The 20,119-nt window shown below is 40.7% G+C and overlaps 1 protein-coding gene across 8 annotated transcripts in view; it reads left to right on the top strand.

Annotated features, from left to right (window-relative positions):
- The window catches only part of BEND6 (BEN domain containing 6), a 68,909-nt gene extending 50,123 nt beyond the window's left edge, over positions 1-18,786 (top strand). For 7 of the 8 annotated variants that reach the window (XM_030195616.1, XM_030195615.1, XM_030195614.1 and 4 more), the window contains 3 exons: positions 4,263-4,455; positions 16,715-16,853; positions 18,042-18,786. In XM_030195616.1, the coding sequence (XP_030051476.1) occupies positions 4,263-4,455; positions 16,715-16,853; position 18,042 (333 nt within the window). In that variant the 3' untranslated portion in view covers positions 18,043-18,786. The remainder of the gene's footprint in view (positions 1-4,262; positions 4,456-16,714; positions 16,854-18,041) is intronic. The other variant, XM_030195620.1, reaches the window with a different exon arrangement.
- Positions 18,787-20,119: the final 1,333 nt, after the last annotated feature.

Below are 20,119 nucleotides of genomic sequence, written 5' to 3' on the forward strand. Positions count from 1 at the left end.
AATACTCTGCGTGGCTTAGGCGTGATTGTGGATTCAAGTCTGAGAATGAAAGAATATATACAGAAGATTGTGAGAGATGTGTTCTATACGTTGCGTTTAACCAGACATTTAAAGAAATTATTAACTTTATTTACTTTTAGAATTGTAGTTCAAATCTTTATAACACCATGCTTTGATTACTGTAACAGTTTGTTACTAGGAATTTCAAAAACTCAATTGAAGGCATTATAGATTGCATAGAATGCTGTGGCAACAGTTCTGGTAAATGTCAGCAGATATGAACATATCTCTCCAGTTCTAAAATCATTATGTTGGTTGCCGATTGAAATTTGAATATCATATTAAGTTTAAACGTTTGCTTTTAGTTTTTAAAATTTTTAACTGGATCGATTTCTAAGATTTTAACTGCAAAACTACATGTGTGTCAACCATCTAGAGCCTTGAGGTCAATGCAACAATTGAATTTAGAGATCCTTTCACTTCGAATTATAAGATCAAATGAATTCAGGGCAACCATATTTTATGTAGTGGGCCCCACATTATGGAATAGTCTACCATTAAGACTTAAGAAAATTCAGGAAATTAAACAGTTTAGGAGAGAATTGAAAACCTCTCTGTTTATAAAAGCTTATGGGTCAGATAATGAAATGAGCTGAGAAGATGGAAGAGATCAAGTCGGATATAGCAATTGAAGCTAAGGTTTCATGCTGTATATTATTTGTCATTTTGTTTTATAGTTAGATGATATGTATTTTAATTTTGTGTATGTAAATTTGTAAACCACTGAGAACTTTGGGATTGTGTGGTATATAAAAGATTTTAATAATAAATAAACAATAATTTGTGTGGTACCTCTGTGATCAGAGCTGGTGCAAGGGTGGTAGGTGCCCTAACTGAACCTTCAGCTTAGAATCCCCCCCCCCCCAATTAACTTTCAGGGTCCTAGCCAGCAGCATTCCCCCCCCACCCCCACAAGATTTTGATAATTAAACTCAGCAATCGTGATCATCACACAAACATCCTATAAAAATGGTTATGATTTATTCAACATAATATACCATATTTCCTTGATATATAGCATGGCAGTTTACATATCAAATTTTGAGAGCATATGCAACCCTGGTCCCACTCAAACAGTCCTGGATACTGGCTAAACTCATTGGGGTAGGTACGCAGACCAGGATTTACAAAGGGTGTCATATCTGATGAGAGCTGACTGGGCTAATTCCCGGGGGGGGGGGGGGGGATTTGCCACCACCACCTGTCAGCTTCCAAATAGTCCAGCAATAAAAAATCCACACACACCAGGGGTTTCTTTTATAAAAACTTTATTAACAGGGAAAAATAAAAGGGTCAAAATGAACAATTCTCATCAACAATGATAGCAGAAGAAAATCTGATACAGCAATGCGTTACTTCCTCAGTCTTTGTCTTCTCCACCTCTAGTTACTGTCCCACACCTAGTGGGTTCCGTCCCATCCCACCTAGAAGAACAACCCAGGGCTGCTGTCTCTTAATTGTCGAAATAAGCATCCCGCTGGGCTTTTCCCCAGTTGACAGACCAAACCGAGCACCGGACCTCTATTGCCCATCCTCCTCCTGAGATGCATTTTCCATAACTGACCTCGGACTCAAGCAAGTCACTTTCCTGCTTCACTCTCGGGGTTCCTCTCTTTCTCCAGAGTCTTCGCACTTCGGACTCTGCTCCTGAGCAGAGTTGATTCCCCCCCCCCCCCACTTTTTTTTAAATAGCCCCTATTTCTTATACCAGATGGGACACTCCCTTAGTTTCACAGGTCTTAGCGGGGGTTCGGGCTACCAAAGACCCCATGCTCAGTTCTGTGAGTCGTTTTATCCCTTGCCAGCCCCATCCCCCAGGTATAATCAACTGTCAGTCATATGAATCATATTTTTCCATAACAGTAAATCAACGTTACCTCTCCACCCCCACAGTAGAGAGAACTAATTATGCAGACATCCGCTGGGTCCACCCCATAGCAGACTAACACTCCCATTTACCCTCCCTGTCTGTCCTCTGTCACAGGCTCCTCTTATAGTAATCCCCTGGGGGAAACTCTCCCAGATACTCTCTTTGTACTAGTTTCCCTAGAAGTAGAAAAAAAATGAACACCAAATTCAAGTAGAGAAAAGATAGGTACAAAATTAGAGAGAGTGTCAGCTAGTCCTATGATATCCCAAAGCCTCACTGATCATCATAGGCCTTTTTAAAGAGAAACGTTTTAAGCACCTCTTTAAATCTTGGGAAAGATGGTTTAATTTGTAGTGCTGGAGGCATAGAATTCTCAAGAAGGGCAGCAGCACAGAAAAATGCACTCTGTTGGGTGGACTCAAAATGTGCAGAATGAACTGGGGGAACATACAGTCATCTGTTATGTAAAGAGCGAATGGGGGTTCTCAACCCAGTCCTCAGGACACACCTAGCCAGTCAGGTTTTCAGGATTCCCACAATGAATATGCATGACAGATTTGCATGCGCTACCTTCTCTATATGCAAATCTAAGCCATCCATATTCATTGTGGGTAACCCTGTAAACCCGACTGGCTTGGTGTTCACCAAGGACTGGGTTGAGAACCTCTGCTCTAGAGGGAGTGAGTAAGATTATCAGTGAGGCAAAATATGAGGGGAGGGGGTACCTGTTTTAAGGTAAGAATTTTACACTGGATTCGGAATTGAACAGACTGCCACTGTTGTTGCTTCAACAACAGAGTGACATGGTCCTTCCTCCTCGCATAGCAGAGAGTTCTCACTGGCATCTTGTGTATGGTTTGGAGTTAGGCATAGATGATTTTGCAATAGTCAAGATGCGATGCAGTTAGCGCATAGAGCAGAACCTCATGGGAGGGCATAGCCCAGTAACTTCGGATGTAACAGAACTATCCCAATCTGATTTTCAAAGGAGAGATGCTAATCTATGTTTATCTTGTTCCATGTATTTTCTTATAGGGATATATTTATTATTCTTATTGTAGATAAAATAGTTTAAATGAAATAATATTTGGCCTCCATACTTGAATCATGTCGGTCTTTTTTCATTGAAGTTATAAGATTGCCCTCTTGTTGGGCAGGTTTGTAACAGGTCGTTGAAGTCGGGAGGTCAAGTAGGTGCCTATTGTAAACCTATGTTATAAAGACATGTGGAGGCATATTTTTAAAGCACTTAGACTTACAAATTTACCTGTGCAACTTTGTAAGTCTAAGTGCTTTGAAATTTAGCCCCATAGGCACATAAAATATTAGTGCAAAAGCAGCCAAAATCATGGCTAAAATGTGGCCCTGTCCCTTTATACCAACAAAGGAGCTGGTAGGTGTGTAGATATGTATTTTTAAATGTATACAGTACTTTATAAATCACGTTACATTACATTATTAAAATTCGCAGACACCCATTAGATTTCTAGATGGATCACAAGATCAAAGAAAACCAGGCATATCTTGGGAGCTAACAATAAAGCCATCTAAAAGCAACATCAAAGGGTCTCATTTTCAAAGCACATAGACTTAGGGTAACCTATGGAACTTTGTAAGTCTAAGTGCTTTGAAAATGAGCCCCACAGTCTATTTAAACATTCAAAAATGTCTTTAAAAAAGTCTTTAATAACTTCGTAAAATCAAATAATCCTGCATTTCTCTAATATAAATAGGGAGTGAGTTCCAAATAGTCAGAGTTTGATATACAAAACCTGCAGAGAAAATGGTTTTGTTTCTCAGCTTACTAGGGTTTGGAAAGCGTAACAACATACGATCTTGAACACTTCTTTCTTTTGTTGGAATATTAATCTGTTCAACTAAATAAGAAGGAGCCTAGCCATAGAGGGTTTTATAAACTAATAAACAGATTTTAAATTGAATGCGTTCTTCAACTGGCAACCAATGTTTACCAGCTCCTTTATTGGTATAAATGGATGGGGCCACATTTATCCATGATTTTGGCTGCTTTTGTGCTAGCATTTTATAAAGATACATATGTGCCTAAGTTTTTCTCATGGGATATTTATGTATGCATATTAGCATGTATGCATGAAAACATGCTTTATGAAATTACTTCTGTGTGTGTAGAATGGAGGCAGGCAGAGCCAAAAAAGAATTTTTTGGTTTCAGAGTATGATGTGAGGTTATATGTCAAATGGCTTCAGCAGTAAAAAGAAGTTTGTTCTGTTTGAAGGAAAAAAATACAGTTTAAAGTGTGTTTGAGGATCAGGACAGGAAAAAATTAATAAATGCGAATAACTTTATTTTCCAGTTCAAGATAGAAAAATGGCAGATTGCCCTCTGTAATAAGAGTAAGCCGCAGAAGTTTATCAATGACTTGATGCAAGCGCTTTATTCCCATGAATACATGGCCACACACAGTCTGACAGGTGCAAAATCATCTTCTTCAAAAGACAGAGCAGCAAAGCCAGCCATGAATCAGAATGAAGTGCAAGAAATCATAGGTAAATCATTACCACTTTTTCAATACAGCTTGTTTTCTTGCCGATTTAACGTTACATTTTTATTACTGTAACTTATTTAAATATAAATTGAGCATGTAGTTGCCTTGCAAAAAGTTGGTTTCTACTGGTGTAAAACTGAAATATGGAAGACCATCTAGAAGAGGGGAGTTAAGGGGGAGAGGGGTGGATATAGGGTCCAAGGCTTTTTGGAAACCTTTATGTAGAGACTGGGGAGTCTAGCTGCCAAAAGGTGGAGATTGATATGATACTTACGCTGCCACAGTGAGTACTTCTGCTGGGTGAGGGGGCATTGATTGTGGGTAGTCAACGCCATGAAGGAGGAGGGTACCCTGCTGTGTAGGGAGGCTTATGTGCATTCATTGGCTTTTCTACTTTGACGTGGAGGGGCATAATTGAAAGGGACGTCCAAGTTTTGCTGAGGACGTCCTCGCAAAACGTCCCGGTGGAGGGGCGGAGAAACCCATATTATCGAAACAAGATGGACGTCCAACTTTCATTTCGATAATACAGTCGGGGACGCCCAAATCCTGAAATTTAGGTCGTCCTTAGAGATGGTCTTCCCTAGACTTGGTCATTTCTGATTTTCGGCAACAATGGAAACCAAGGACGCCCATTTCAGAAACAACAAACTGCAAGCCCTTTGGTCGTGGGAGGAGCCAGCATTCGTAGTGCACTGGTCCCCCTGACATGCCAGGACAGCAACCGGGCACCCTAGGGGGCACTGCAGTGGACTTCATAAATTGCTCCCAGGTACATAACTCCCTTACCTTGTGTGCTGAGCCCCCCAAATCCCCCCCAAAACTCACTACCCACAACTGTACACCACTACCATAGCCCTTATGGGTGAAGGGGGGCACCTAGATGTGGATACAGTGAGTTTCTGGTGGGTTTTGGAGGGCTCACATTTACCACCACAAGTGTAACAGGTAGGAGGGGGATGGGCCTGGGTCCGCCTGCCTGAAGTGCACTGCACCCACTAAAACTGCTCCAGGGACCTGCATTCTGCTGTGATGGACCTGAGTATGGCATAAAGGGTGGGAAAAAAATATTTTAAAAAAATATTTTTTTAGGATGGGAGGGGGTTAGTGACCACTGGGGGAGTAAGGGGAGGTCATCCCCGATTTTCTCTGGTGGTCATCTGGTTAGTTCAGGCACCTTTTTGTGCCTTGGTCGTAAAAAAACAGGGCCATGTAAAGTCATCCAAGTGCTCATCAGGGATGCCCTTTTTTTTTCATTATGGGTCGAGGACGTCCATGTGTTAGGCATGTCAAAGTCACGCCATCACTACGCCTCCGAACACCCCCGTGAACTTTGGTCATCCCCGTGACAGAAAGCAGTTGGGGATGCCCAAAATCGGCTTTCGATTATACCGATTTGGGCAACCCTGTGAGAAGGACTCCCATCTTCTGATTTGTGTCGAAAGATGGGCGTCCTCCTCTTTCAAAAATGAGCCTGATAGTGTTTCTGCCCGCTATTTTTCTGTCAAACACAGGGCTGTTGCAAGGGTATTAAGCATTTTAGACAAACCTTCAACCTGCTCCCCCCCCCATTATCTTTCAAGGACCTAGCCCCCCCCCCCCCCCCCATATTTATTTATATATTTATTTGTTACATTTGTATCCCACATTTTCCCCACCTATTTGCAGGCTCAATGTGGCTTACATTGTATCGTAAAGGTATTCGCCCAGTCCGGTAAAGAACAAATACAATGTGATGTGTGGTAGGATAATGTTCATGTGTTACAGACACATTGATTATTGATATTGATTATTCATCTCACAATCATGATTACCCCAACATCACCCATCACAGAAAAATCCTGTAAAACTGCTAACAGGATACAATGAAATTATCAATGCTACTTATGTCGATGCACAGCCCTTGAAAAAGCCAATCAAGCGAAACGGATGTGGCCGCTGTCGGGCAACAGATAAATGCTTAACCTTTTTCTGCAATAATTGCTAATAGCATATAAGATAATTGTCTTTGAAGAATTGTTCACAACAAGCATTGAAAACTTTCAATCAATTAAGAATATAAGTTGAATAAGTTTCTAAAAATTACAAAAAATAAATTAAAAATGAAATGGTGAGGTTTTTATGACCAGTGATGAACACCACGCCTCCAGTTAAAGCCGCCGAAAATTGAAAGTAAGCGGGGCGTTTTGAGGTCTTTTCCTTGTCTTCTTTAAGATAAACAATATATAAGAAAGAATTATATATTACCAGAGCACTGGACTCTTCATAGAGTTTTTTTTGAGAAATCACGTGTTTAGAGTTTCAGATTGCTTCCTCTTTTTTGCTATTTACTGTGCAAAATCACTGACACAACCCTAGCTGATCAACTACGTATCATACTGTTTTACTGCCCCCCAGGAAGCTGTTCAAACACTCAAGACGATTACATGACTTTCATGTTGAACATCTGTACAAACCAACCAAATGTCCTATTGATAGGAGACATCAATTTGCACCTAGAAAAACAAAACGACACCAACACCAGAACTCTAATGAACTTTATAAATCAATGGAAGCTCTAAACAGCACAAGATAATGAAGTTCAGAAGCTTAATATGCCAAGGACAAAATATATTATTGCTACAATTTGATATGTCAAGTGCGTTCGACCTAGTAGACCTCACAACACTAATGACCCTACTCGACAATGGCAGTATGGTTCAATGGTTTCCTAAGGACCAGATCTTACATTGTAAAGATGTCAAACCAGATATCAGCTTCTTGGATCCCTGAATGTGGGGTACCACAGGTTTGTTGAATGTGATGATGGCACCACACGAAAAATAATTGGAAACAGTGGGCTTCAACCTATTCATATACGCAGATGATGTCACCATCTACATACCTTTTAACAACAGCTTTCCAGAAATACTGGATAAAGTCAAAACAAGCCTGGACCTTATGGAAAACTCGGCAACAACATTCAAACTCATACTAAACAGAGACAAAGCCAAATTCCTGGTTCTATCCAGCCCACACAACCTCACAGCTCACCAAAATTTCACAATCAACAATCAAACATACCAAATTGAAATACAACTGAAAATACTAGGAATTATTCTATATAAACATCTATCACTGGACAAACAAATACCAGCAGTAACATCAAAATGCTTCAGAACACTATGGAAACTAAGAAGGATAAGAGACTACTTTCCTAGACAATCATTCCAGATAATGGCACAATCTACGATACTATCACAATTACACTATTGTAATGTGGCATACATAGGGTGTAAGGAAAACACACTAAAATCATTACAAATTGTCCAAAACACAGCAGCAGCAAGACTAATATTCAAAAAGTCGAAATACGAAAGAGCTACCCCACTACTCAAAACACAACACTGGCTGCCAATCAAGCCAGCACCCTCGTTTTCAAGATACTATTTGGAATGGCACCTGTATACATGCAAGATATGATTGAATTATGTCCAAGAAATGCATGCCCAGAAACCAGAAACTACCTACTTCAACACCTACCCAACTATAGAAACATAAACTGCAAAACCAGCAGGATTCAGCTACCTGGGCTCCAAATGGGGAAACTCAATTCCAAAAGCCATAAGAAGCATCACTAACTATCTTCAGTTCAGAGAAGAACTGAAAATACAAGTTTCAGTTCAAAGTGGCTTACAGTTTACAGTAAAATTACAGTAGTGTTTTACAGTTGTGGCTTATAGAGGTCATTTGTAGCTTATGTGGTTAGCTATAGAATTTTTTGAAGAGGTATGTTTTCAGTTCTTCTCTGAAGATAGTTAGTGATGCTTCTTATGACTTTTGGAATTGAGTTTTACCATTTGGAGCCCGGGTAGTTGAATCCTGCTGGTAGGGGGTAGACCTTGGGGGGGGGGGGGGGTAGAGAGAGAGGCTGGATAAAGCTAGATGGGGAGAAGAGTCTCAGAGAGAGAGCAAGAATGGGGTAATGATGGAGAAGAGGCAGAGAGAAATAGGTGGAGTAATGCTGACTGGGAGAGAAAACACGGAGGCATGATAATGCTAGATGAGGGAGATGAGACAGAGAGAGAGGCAGGGTATTACTGAATGGGGAAAAGAGAGAGAGCATGTGGTAATGATGGAGAAGAGAGAAAAATAGGTGAGGTGATGCTGGATGGGGACAAGGGACAGAGAGAAAGGCAGGGTAATGTTGAATAGAGAGAAGAGATAGGTGGGGTAATGCTGGATGGGGAGGAAGGGAGGGAGAGAGAGGTGGGGTAATGCTGGATAGGGGAGAAAAGAGAGACAGAGACAGGGTAATACTTGATGTGGCAGAAGACAGGAGATGTTGTAGCGAAGGGGAGAGAGAGGGAGAGACAGAAGAGGGATGCTGCAGGGCAGGGACAGAGAGAGGGAAAGGGACAGAGGGTGGGATGCTACAGGGCTGAGGGAGAGAAAGAGAGAGAAAGAGAGAGAGGAGGATGCTGTAAGGGAGGGTGAGAGCAAGATATGGAAATCTGTAGGTAGATGTAGTGAAAAAAGGGAGATAGTTGAATGAATGAAATCAGAATAGACAGAGAGGCATTAAAAGAGAAGGAAGCTGAAGAAGACAGGAGGAGAGAAAAGAATAACAAACATAGGGATATGTTTATTAAGGCGCATTAGCATTTTTAATGTACCTTTAAAGCTATGGCATGTTAAACGCTAATGCACCAATACATTCCTATGGGCACATTAGCGTTTAACGCGTATCAACCATTAACGAGTGTTAAAAACACTAATGCATCTATAGCGCGCTTTAGTGAACGTACCCCAGAGACCCTGAAAAGACATGTAAGAGAAGACAGGAAACAGTAAACAGAGATTGGGACCAACATAATTAGAAAAATTAAATGGCCAGAAAACAAAGGTAGTGAAAAGAATTTTATTTTTAATTTAGGGCAAAGTAGTGTTGTAGTGCTTAGTCCAGTTTAAAGGTTAATACATTAAAATAAAACAAAATCAGAAAATAAGGTGATACATTTTTGTCTAGCTTTCAGAGGTCAAAATTCGACCTGAAGAAGTGTCACCTTATTTTCCGTTTTAAATTTTTTTGTTTGTTAATTTGTAATGTAGTGAATGAATGTGCCAGTTTTTGAAAGTTACATATGCTGTCTTTATATTTTGCACTGTGCAGGAGGACATGCATCATTGTTTCTATTTCTCTGATACTGCACTGTATGCAGAGTCTGACTTCCTGGGGGTTCAGCTTCATTTTTGTCACTTATTTCTATTTTTAGTTACTTGGTAAGGGTCTATGTGTATTCTGCATGTGTGAAAAAGGCATTGAATGATCTGTATTAATCTGCCTTATTCAGTTTTCCCAATAGGTGTATTGATATTCTACTGTCCACTGCAATGTTTACAGTTCTGTCTTTTCCTATGGTAGGCAGATCCTTGTGTGACGCCTATAAATTATTTTATTATTTATTTATATTTTGCTCACACCTTTTTCAGTAGTAGCTCAAGGTGAGTTACATTCAGATATACTGGTTATTTATTAGTGCTGTATGGTGTGGTAGAATTCCCGGTCTCGAGTGTCTTTTGTAGGGTTTTGCATTGATTCACGATATGCCTGGTAATAGGATTTGGATTTAGTTTGTCTTTCTCAGTAATAGGTCATTACAATTCAGGTACAGGAGGTGTGTTCCTGTCTCCAGAGGTCTTATAGTCTAAGTTTTGTATCTGAGACAATTTCATTTCATTTATTTAATTTTCATTTATTTATAACTTGATATACCACCTGTAACTGACAAACAGAGCAAGGCGGTTAACAATACAATAAAAATAAAAGCAAGGCAAGGTAAAAAGAACTACAGTGCTTTTCAAACACACAAACAGAATGCACTCCACTAGAGACCGACATAAGTCTTCCCTCTCCCAGGTACTGATACCCCCAACAAGCCCTCTTAATCAACCAGTGCAAGCTTGCTTGAATAACCAAGCCTTCAACATAGCTTTACATTTTTTTATATATATTTTTTTGTTACATTTGTACCCCGCGCTTTCCCACTCATGGCAGGCTCAATGCGGCTTACATATGATATACAGGTACTTATTTGTACCTGGGGCAATGGAGGGTTAAGTTCACTGCATAGAGATAGAGGCATGGAGTTCCAGAGATGGGGGACAGCAAAACAGAATGTATTGCAATGAGTCGTCTCCATATGGGCAAAACAAGGCCCTGGTAAAACCATGCGATGGTCATTTATAGAATGTAATAGCTGTGTTGAAGAATATGGAATGGTTAGTGAGGACAGATAGAAAGGTGTACCTTGTCAAAAAGCCATGAAACCTAAAAACAAAGATTTAAACTGGATGCGGTATTGAATTGGCAGCCAGTGATGATCCTGTAGAACAGACATGATCAAACGTTTGTAAGAGGCACACAGTAGGCGGATAGCTGTATTCTGAAGTGTCTGTAGACAAGTAAATAGAGTTTTGTGATCCAGTGACTTGTCCTGGTGGCAGTAGGATATGAATCCTGGCTTTCCCAGTTCTCACTAATATTAGGTACATCTGATACAGATAATGTATATTCTAAATATGTTTGATAACTTAATAAGCCAAAAGCCAGCAGATCTGAAGCCTACTCAGTTGGCAACCTGCCAAAAACATTGATAGGCAAACCTCATTTTATAGTTGCCAGTAACCACAGGATTTCTGTTACAGTAGTGCTGAACACCACTGTTCACATGGCCAATGGAAAAATACTGCTAGGGCTGACTGGGAATTAAGTGTTACTGTACCTGCACATAATACTGCAAATACTATTCTGTGTAATGTGATGTATTATTTTGATGCAGTGGATGAGTGGCCTAGTGGTTAGGGTGGTGGACTTTGGTCCTGGGGAACTGAGGAACTGAGTTCGATTCCCACTTCAGGCACAGGCAGCTCCTTGTGACTCTGGGCAAAGTTACTTAACCCTCCATTGCTCCATGTAAGCTGCATTGAGCCTGCCATGAGTGGGAAAGCGTGGGGTACAAATGTAACAAAAAAAAAAAACTACTATCAGTAACAGACGTAGTGGGGGAGGGGAGGCAGCTGATATAGGTGCACCAGAGTGACACAAGAGGAAGGGTCCTTCCTGCTGGGTTCAAAAATGACATGCTGTCAATTTACTGCTGATATAGGTTTCACCTTCACCACCTGAAGGATTTTAAATTGCTCCACAATGCCCCATCCCACCCCATCATAGCCCCGTCCCATATCACCCTAGCTCCGCCTCAACCCTTCCCATTTTTAGCTTTACCAAACATCTGAGTCACTGACCCTTCCTTCTCAGCATTGTGTGAACAAAACAAATAAACCAATATGTCTTCAGTACATATCAGTCTTGGAAGCCTAAAATTCCATTCCTTTAACTAAATCTTTTAGAATACCTCCCCAAAATTCACAGTCTTAGGCTTTTTCCTGCTTTCCCCAAAATAAGTGTGTCAAAACAGGCCTGCTCTACAGAACTCTACCAGCCAAAGTTCAGCTAAAGAAAACCAGCTGGCTTTTAAAGTTCTCAGCCAATCATTTCTGGGACTACCCTGCTCACAAGCCAGAGACTTCCCTTTTCTCCTTGTCTCTGTTTCTGTAAACAATCTATCTGCAAAGTCTTCAAATTCTGGCTAGTTTCCACCAACAGATCATCATGTCCCTGTTCAGACTCCATAGCACTGTTAATTCCCTGCAGCAGAGCAAGAAGCTGCTACTAGTCAAACAAACAACCTCCCCAGCAAGGTCTAAGTGAAAATAGCAGCCCCCATCTGCCTAGTATGTGTCAAATTAAATATCTTATTTAGGTCAAGCCCATTTCCTCAGAAAAACTCCCCCTCCATTTCAGGAGCCTGCTGTGTAGTAGGCAGCCACTTCATGCCTTTCTCTGCACTCCTTTCCTGGTTTGTGATGAACTTGGGGACCTTTCCAGGAACTTCCTGGAAGCAGTCACTTGCTTAGGGGTGAAGACATAAAAGTTGCCTACCTGTAACGGTAGTTCTCCTAGGACAGATGATCTTGCAGACACACAAATGAAGTGACTCTCCCGTGACATCACTGTCCCGGACCAATACCAAAGCATTGAGCTTAAAAAGCTATCACAATACATGTGCGTGCAGATTCCCGCTCTACTCCACACTATATACCATCACGCAAGAACCGCCCCTTTTCAGTCTGATATAATAGCTAGCGGCAACTTAAGGGAGGGTTGGGAGGGATTGTGTGGCTGCAAGATCATCTGTCCAAGGAGAACTACCGTTACAGGTAGGCAACTATTATTTCTCCCTGGACAGAGTATCTTGCAGCCACACAAAAGAAGACTCCCCAGCTACACAGGTGACAGATTAAGAAACATACATATGTCTATTGAAAATAACAATAGAAGAAAAAATAACTGGTAGTGCATCTCATTACAATACGATTTATGCACATTGTAGCAGTGGCGTTCCTAGGGGGGGGGCGGTGGGTGCGGTCCGCCCCAGATGCACGCCGCTGGGGGGGTGCCGCGCGCGCCTGTCCTCCGTTGTTCCATGCTTCTTCTCTGCCCCGGAACAGGTTACTTCCTGTTCCGGGGCAGAGAAGAAGCACGGAACAACGGAGGACAGGTGCGTGCGGCACCCCCCCCCCCCCAGCGGCGTGCACCCGGGGGGGGTTCCTTCGCGGGGGGTGTCCTTTTGCCGGGGGGGGGGGTCCGTGCTGCATCCGGGAGGGGGAGCGCTGCACCCAGGGGGCGGGGCGCATCGACGATCCGCCCCAGGTGTCAGCCCCCCTAGGAACGCCACTGTATTGTAGTACTAATTTGCTCATTTGCATTCCGTTTTTGTTAGCTGCTACCGTGATCGGAAAATGGCTTGGAGAAACATTTAGTGCATGCCACGGTTTACTACTTGCTCGTTAATGGCTCGTTAAGTTTAGTGCATCTAGCCTTAAGTGTGCTTTCCCCAGACAGCGAACACACTGATCGTGAGGATCTGAGTTAGACATTTTACTTTGCAGCGTTTGAAGCCCTGTTTTTTTGCCGACATGACAGGGAAGAGAAGAGCTTCCAAACTGAATTCTTTAATGACGGAGGAAATTGTGGAGAAGAAAAAATAAAATTAAAGAAAAAAAACCAAAAAATATAATCGCGAGAAAACTGCAGTGTGAGGAGAGTATTGATATGCGTACAATAGCCACGGTGATACCATGTGTTTACCGAATGAATATTGTGTGCATGCGTTTCCTACACCGCTAGTGTGGATTTCACCAGATTAGTGATACTTTCATGCATCCAACTTTTGAATACCGTGCCGAACATTTGCGAGTTGTTTTTTTTAGAGCATCCATCATTTTTTCTAAATCGGTAAGTTTACTACGTGACTTTTACATTTTCGGTTCTTTTACGTTTTGTTGATGCATCTACCCCTCTGTAATCCCCATTATAATGGGGGATTACACATACATTAGTGATTTCCCTCTGTCAGATGGGGTTGAGCTTCCTCCCTCCCCCCACCTAGGAAAACAAGAAAAGGTTTTGCCTTGAAACTGCTTTCTGTGCTTCTGGCTTGGTATATGCTAACCTTGAAGTTCGTTTCTTAGGGCGAGCTAACCTGCGAAAGGGGGGCGGTCCTTCCTTTATCTGTCACTATAGATAGATAGTAACATGGTAACACAGTAAACGATGGCAGATAAAGACCTGTATGGTCCATCCAGTCTGCCCAACAAGATAAACTCATTTTACGTGGTATGTGATACTTTATATGTATACCCGAGTTTGATTTGTCCTTGCCTTTCTCAGGGCACAGACCGTAGAAGTCTGCCCACTACTGTTGTTATACTAAGTTCTGAAGCTAACATCGAATCCCCTTAAAATGTACACTCCAGCCCATCCCTATCTGTTCAGTCACGATCAGGGCGTAGACCATAGAAGTCTGCCCAGCTCCCGTTTTGTTTCCAATTACCGGCGTCGCCACCTAATCTCCACTAAGATTCCACGGAACCATTCCTTCTAAACAGGATTCCTTAGTGTTTATCCCACGCATGTTTGAATTCCATTACCGTTTTCATCTCCACCACCTCCCGCAGGAAGGCATTCCACATATCCACCACCCTCTCTGTGAAAAAATACTTCCTGACATTAGTCCTGAGTCTGCCCCCCTTCAACCTCAATTCGTGTCTTCTAGTTCTACCGCCTTCCCGTCTCCGGAAAAGGTTCGTTTGCGGATTAATACCTTTCAAATATTTGAATGGTATAATGCTATTGCAAGTCCATCTTCAACAGATATGTATGTGTATACATGTGTGTGTGTGTGTGAGTGAGTGAGTGAGTGTGAGAGAGAGAGAGAGAGAGAGATATGAAGGCAATATTCAAAAGTATTACCTAGATTTGGGCACTATTAGACACTTATACCTCACGAAGTCCCATAAGAGCTCCATGTAGTTTACAATAAGAAATAAGGTGGGCATTCCCAGAGAACTACAAATACAAAAAAAATCATCAAAAATATACAGCATTACTTGTTCAACAATTGAAAAATATACATTTTTAGAGCTTCTCTAAAGAGACTATACTGAGGGCCCTGTTTACAAAGGCACGATTGCATTCTTTAGTGTGCGTTAACTGTGTAGATGCCCACAATATTCCTATGAGCGCCTACACTGTTAGCGATGACTAATTTTTAGCATGCGCTATGAACGCTAGCACTCCTTTGTAAACAGGGCCCCAAGTTAGTATTCTAGTATTCAAAGTAAGAGCATTCCACCATTTAGCAGACTGAAATGAGAACAAATCATTAAAAGCAGTTCTATAAATTACACATTTAGGACTAGGATATTGCAATAATAGTGGAAGTTTATCAGATAAAGCTCCATTTCTTTCAGCAAGACTGACAAGTTTTCTGGGGCTGATCCATGCAAGATAAGAAAAGTCTTAGTGTACACTTTAAATACAGTTTGGGCCCTAACAGGAGCCAGTGAAGTCTCAACAATGCACAATCTGACTCAAATTTAGACAATCTACAAATAAGTCTGGCTGCAGTGTTCTGAAATGTCTGTAATCTTTTGAGCAGCTCTTCAGATAAACCCACAAATATAGCATTGCAATAGTCCATCTTCAACAAAAGCAGAGATTGCATTATGGATCTAAAGGCATTAAAGTTCAGGCTTGATCTTATCCTCAGTTTTTTCATAGTGTGAAAGCCTGTCTTTTTCACTTGATTTATATGAGGTTCAAAAAGTCAGATGTTCATCAAAGACAACCCCTAAGATTTTTAATCATTTCTCTAATTTAAATGTTATATTGTCAACAGCTAATACTTTTTCCCTAAAAAGCTTGAAAGAATTACCTAGAACGTTTTTTTTTTTAATTTGCATGAAGTCTTTATTGACAGGTAATACAATTGTCGGAAAACATAAGACACAGTGAACCGCACATTACAGTCCAATTTAGCACAACACAAGTCACTGGTACTATAATTTGCACAAAAAAACACAAAACACAGTGAATCTCACATTACGGTCCAATTCGACACAACTTAATTCAATCTTTATAAAACTTTTATTATTCTCCACATCCCTCCCCCTCCCGTCCCTCCTTCTACCCATACCCTCCCTCCCTAACCCCCCCACCGTGACCGGCACTACTTTGACCTATGGCAGAGCACTTGGGCTGTGTTACCATCAGCATTATTGTTGCTGCAGCAGTTACAAGATTGGTTTGTAGAGAGGTGGTAGACCATGGGGAGGAGGGAGATGCTGGACCATATACGGAGTAGGAGAGAAAAGGAGCAGGTGTTGGACCACAGTAGGGGGGGAGAAAAAGGCAAGAAGCTGCACTGCAGCACAAGCAGTAGTGTGAGACAGGTGCCTAGTTCCGACACATATGCACTACAGCTTTTGGAAAGGCCAATGCCCCCTTCACCCACCAAACTATATACATGCTTTCCCTCCTCACCTTTATTGGACTTGTATTTAATCTGAGTGCCAAAATTATTACCATGCCAAGAAGTGGTGCATGTGTATTTCTGGAACATTAAATTGCAAAGCAAAGTGAGATCTTGTTTGGAAGAAAAACATACTATTCTTTGAGAAAACTGGATTCTTTGTGGGCTATGAGATGTTTTATTAGGCCAATGTAAAAATAATTATAAAATATTGTAACTTGATGACTATATAGGTCCCATGTTTAGATGTGAAATGACCTATGTGGCCTCAAAAGTTGAAAAATAATAATAGGATGTAAACTCAGAAGCATCAACCTAGCTGTTCTTTCTTTTATTTCACAGGGGTCACAAAACAGTTATTTCCAAATGTGGATGATGCTTTAATCAGAAGAATGATGGGACAAAAGCTAAACAACTGTACCAAGAAGCAGAATTCAAGTAAAGAGCACACCTTGCTTGCTTTTGAGAACCATAGTTCTTGGTAAGGCTCTAAAATATGAGATGAATTTACCAAAGGTTGGTTTATGTCTACTGCGAATTGACTGCATTATAGAAATATTATAAAGGAAATTACATATTAACCTAGTAGTTGACCATGAAGAAAAACCAATCCAGTCTTTCCAGCTATCCTTGTCCTTATTACAATAATATTTCCCAGTTGTGAAAGCTCAACTGTTTGTGAGACTTCGCTTCTTTGCCATAAGTTTTCTAAAGTTCACACCTCAAGCTAGAAAGATATAAATCTAAACAACCATTCTTTTAGGTCTATATGGCCTTGCCAGACAGTGCCTGGCCTCTGCCAGCCTTCCAGCACCCATACTGTTGTTTCCTAGAGAATTGCAGCCTGATGGTATTGACCTGACTAGTTCCTGGACTGCTATGCAATGCTTTCTCTTTCTCTTTCCCCTCCCCCGCTTTGGTCCTTTTCATCTCTCATAAGAACATAAGAATAGCCACAGTATGGCTGTTCTTATGTACTAGGCCAGACCAATGGTCCATCTAGCCCAGTATCCTGCTTTCAACAGTGGCCAATCCAGGTCACAAATACCTGGCAGAAACCCAAATAATTGACGTGATTATTTTTGAGGAGCAACAGTATGTTTATTACATTATGTTTATTATATATTTTTTGCAGTTCCCCCCTTTTTCTTTTTGTTTATAGAAACCCAAATAATACCAACATTCCATACTATCAATCCCAGGATAAGCAGTGACTTCCCCATGTCTATCTCAATAGCAGGCTAAGGACTTTTCCTCCAGGAATTTCTCCAAACTTTTTAAAACCCAGATATGCTAACCACTGTTACAATATTCCCTTTATTTGCTTTTAGTTGTTTTTTAACCTGAAGTTTTAGCATTAACATAGATTTGCTGAAGAGCTGAAAGCTGCACCTGTTCCCTGTAATAAAAGTGAAGTCAGCTTTGAGCTTTCATTCTCTGTCTCCACCTGTTGGTAGTGGGACGTAATCCATTTGCCTGCACTGGACTGGCAGGACTAAAAAATTAACAAGTAAATTTAAGTTTTACCGTACCTTTACAAATTGTAAGGAAGATGGAAGCACAGGAGGATAGACCAATGGTCCCCAGTTAGAAAATCTTACAAGCTGAGCCTGATATCACATTAATAATGTGTACATTGTTACATTCAATTGTTTGCTTTTCAATTTAGACACCATGATGCAACTGAGAAATGTTCTCCACAAATCCACATGACTCTCCAGTTTCCTTTAAGAGCTATATTGTGTATGTGCATCAGGCTTCAAAGGTTAAGAGTGGCAGAGTCTAAACCAAGTGCATTACTATGGGAAGAGGAACACATGACTCCGAGAGATGCATCCTGTGGTTCTATGGAGATGCTTTTGGTCCTTCAAAATAAAGACTTTTTTGTTTGCAAAAGAACTGTTATTCATTTGAATCTACCGTGTTAGTCTAAGCGTTTCTCAATAATGTTATTTTATCCATGGTTTTACAATTTTGTTTCATTGTTATCAAGAGTGCTATCATTATAAGTCTTTATAGGGGTACATACAGCTAGCCTTGTAATGTTGACAAGCATTCACTCTGCCCTGGGAGAGGGCTAAGTAGTGAACTTACAATGCTAAATACTGTCATTTTGTTTTTCAAGTACTAACAAAATGCATTTTTATAAAATGACTTTTCTTCCAAAACATAGAGTGTCATTTCTAGCCTCTTTTTTTTTTAATCAGAGGGTGTTCTTGCTTTTGAATTTGATTGATAGAATGTGTCTCTGACCTGTGTGTCTGATTATTGAAAAGTATGAGTCCAGTGTAATGATGACGTACTTCTATAAACTCTAGTTTCGTTCTGTGTATGTGATGAGACCATGCAAGCAAGTTGTGATATTTTAATACATTTTAGCTGCCATTTTTTAAAATAATAAATTTTAAATTTAGTTTTGGTGCTTTCGATCTGCTAATAAAGATTCAACTCTGATCTCTAACAGTCCTATTTCTTTAATTAATATTTACATCTTTATTAAAATTTAATTTATTTACTGTCTAGCAGACATCTAAGCAGTTTACAAATAAATAAAAAACATATAGCAATAGCAACACAATAGAATAAAAGTTACAATTGGGAAATAGAAATAAGAAAAAAAGAAAACAGATTGTCTCTGTTCGCACTGCTGCAGAGCCGTCCACAATCCTGACCTTGACACAATCCATTGTCTAACGATCAAAGGCTGTGGTAAACAAAAATGTCTTCAGCCCATGCTTACATGATATCAACAAAGGTTCCTGACAAAAATAGTCTGGAATAGTCCAAAAAGTGGGAGCTATAACTGAAAAGAACAGAGGCTAGATTCTATAAATCACACCTAAAAAAAGCCTAAGTGTATTCTATAAAGTACAACTCGATTTAGGTGTACTTTATAGAATAAGACAAAATTTTCATGCAGTATATAGAATACACTGAGTGCCTGTCGACATGACTAAATTTAGTTCCGGCTGTTTACGCCACGTTTTACTTGGTGTAAATGCCGATGCCTAAATTACGCACGGACCGGGTATATTCTATAACAATGCTCATAGATTTTAGAAACGCCCATGGCCATGCCCCGTTTTCAACTATGTAACTTAGAATTTACATGTATCATGTTGTAGAATACACTTAGGGCCCGACAAGAAATCTAGTCTAACCTGTAAAGTCTTACAAAGATTTTGCCAGAATCTGGACATGAACTGGACTCTGATCAGAGACGATGGTTTCTGGTAAGCTGTACAGTGAAAAGATTTCCTTAAAGAACTGCAAAGACATGCATCCCAGGTAAGGCAATGAAAGTCACTTAACCCTCCATTGCCCCATATAAGCCGCATTGAGCCTGCCGTGAGTGGGAAAGCGCAGGGTACAAATGTAATAAAAATAAAAAATGAGCCATCTTGGAAAACCAGTCTACAATTACCCAAATGGTGGTATAGCCATCCAACTCTGGGAAGTCCGTAACAAAGTCCATGACTATGTGGGCCCTTGGTATCTCCGATAAAGGCAGGAGTTGAAGAAGACCCCAAGGATGTGAACGAGATGGCTTGTGACAAGCATAGACAGAGAAGGTTACAAAGTTCTACACATCCTTCCTCAACTGGAGTCACCAGTAGGTCTGAGATATCAATTCCAGTGTCCCACGAACTCAAGGATCCTGGTACGTTTTGAATCGTGGCCCCACCTCAGTACTCCCCAAGTGATCCAGAGGTCTCCAACAATTGGTGGGGACAAGAATGGCATTTT

Source organism: Microcaecilia unicolor, chromosome 3 (genome assembly GCF_901765095.1).
Source record: "Microcaecilia unicolor chromosome 3, aMicUni1.1, whole genome shotgun sequence".
In the NCBI taxonomy this organism is placed as follows: Eukaryota; Metazoa; Chordata; class Amphibia; order Gymnophiona; family Siphonopidae; genus Microcaecilia; species Microcaecilia unicolor.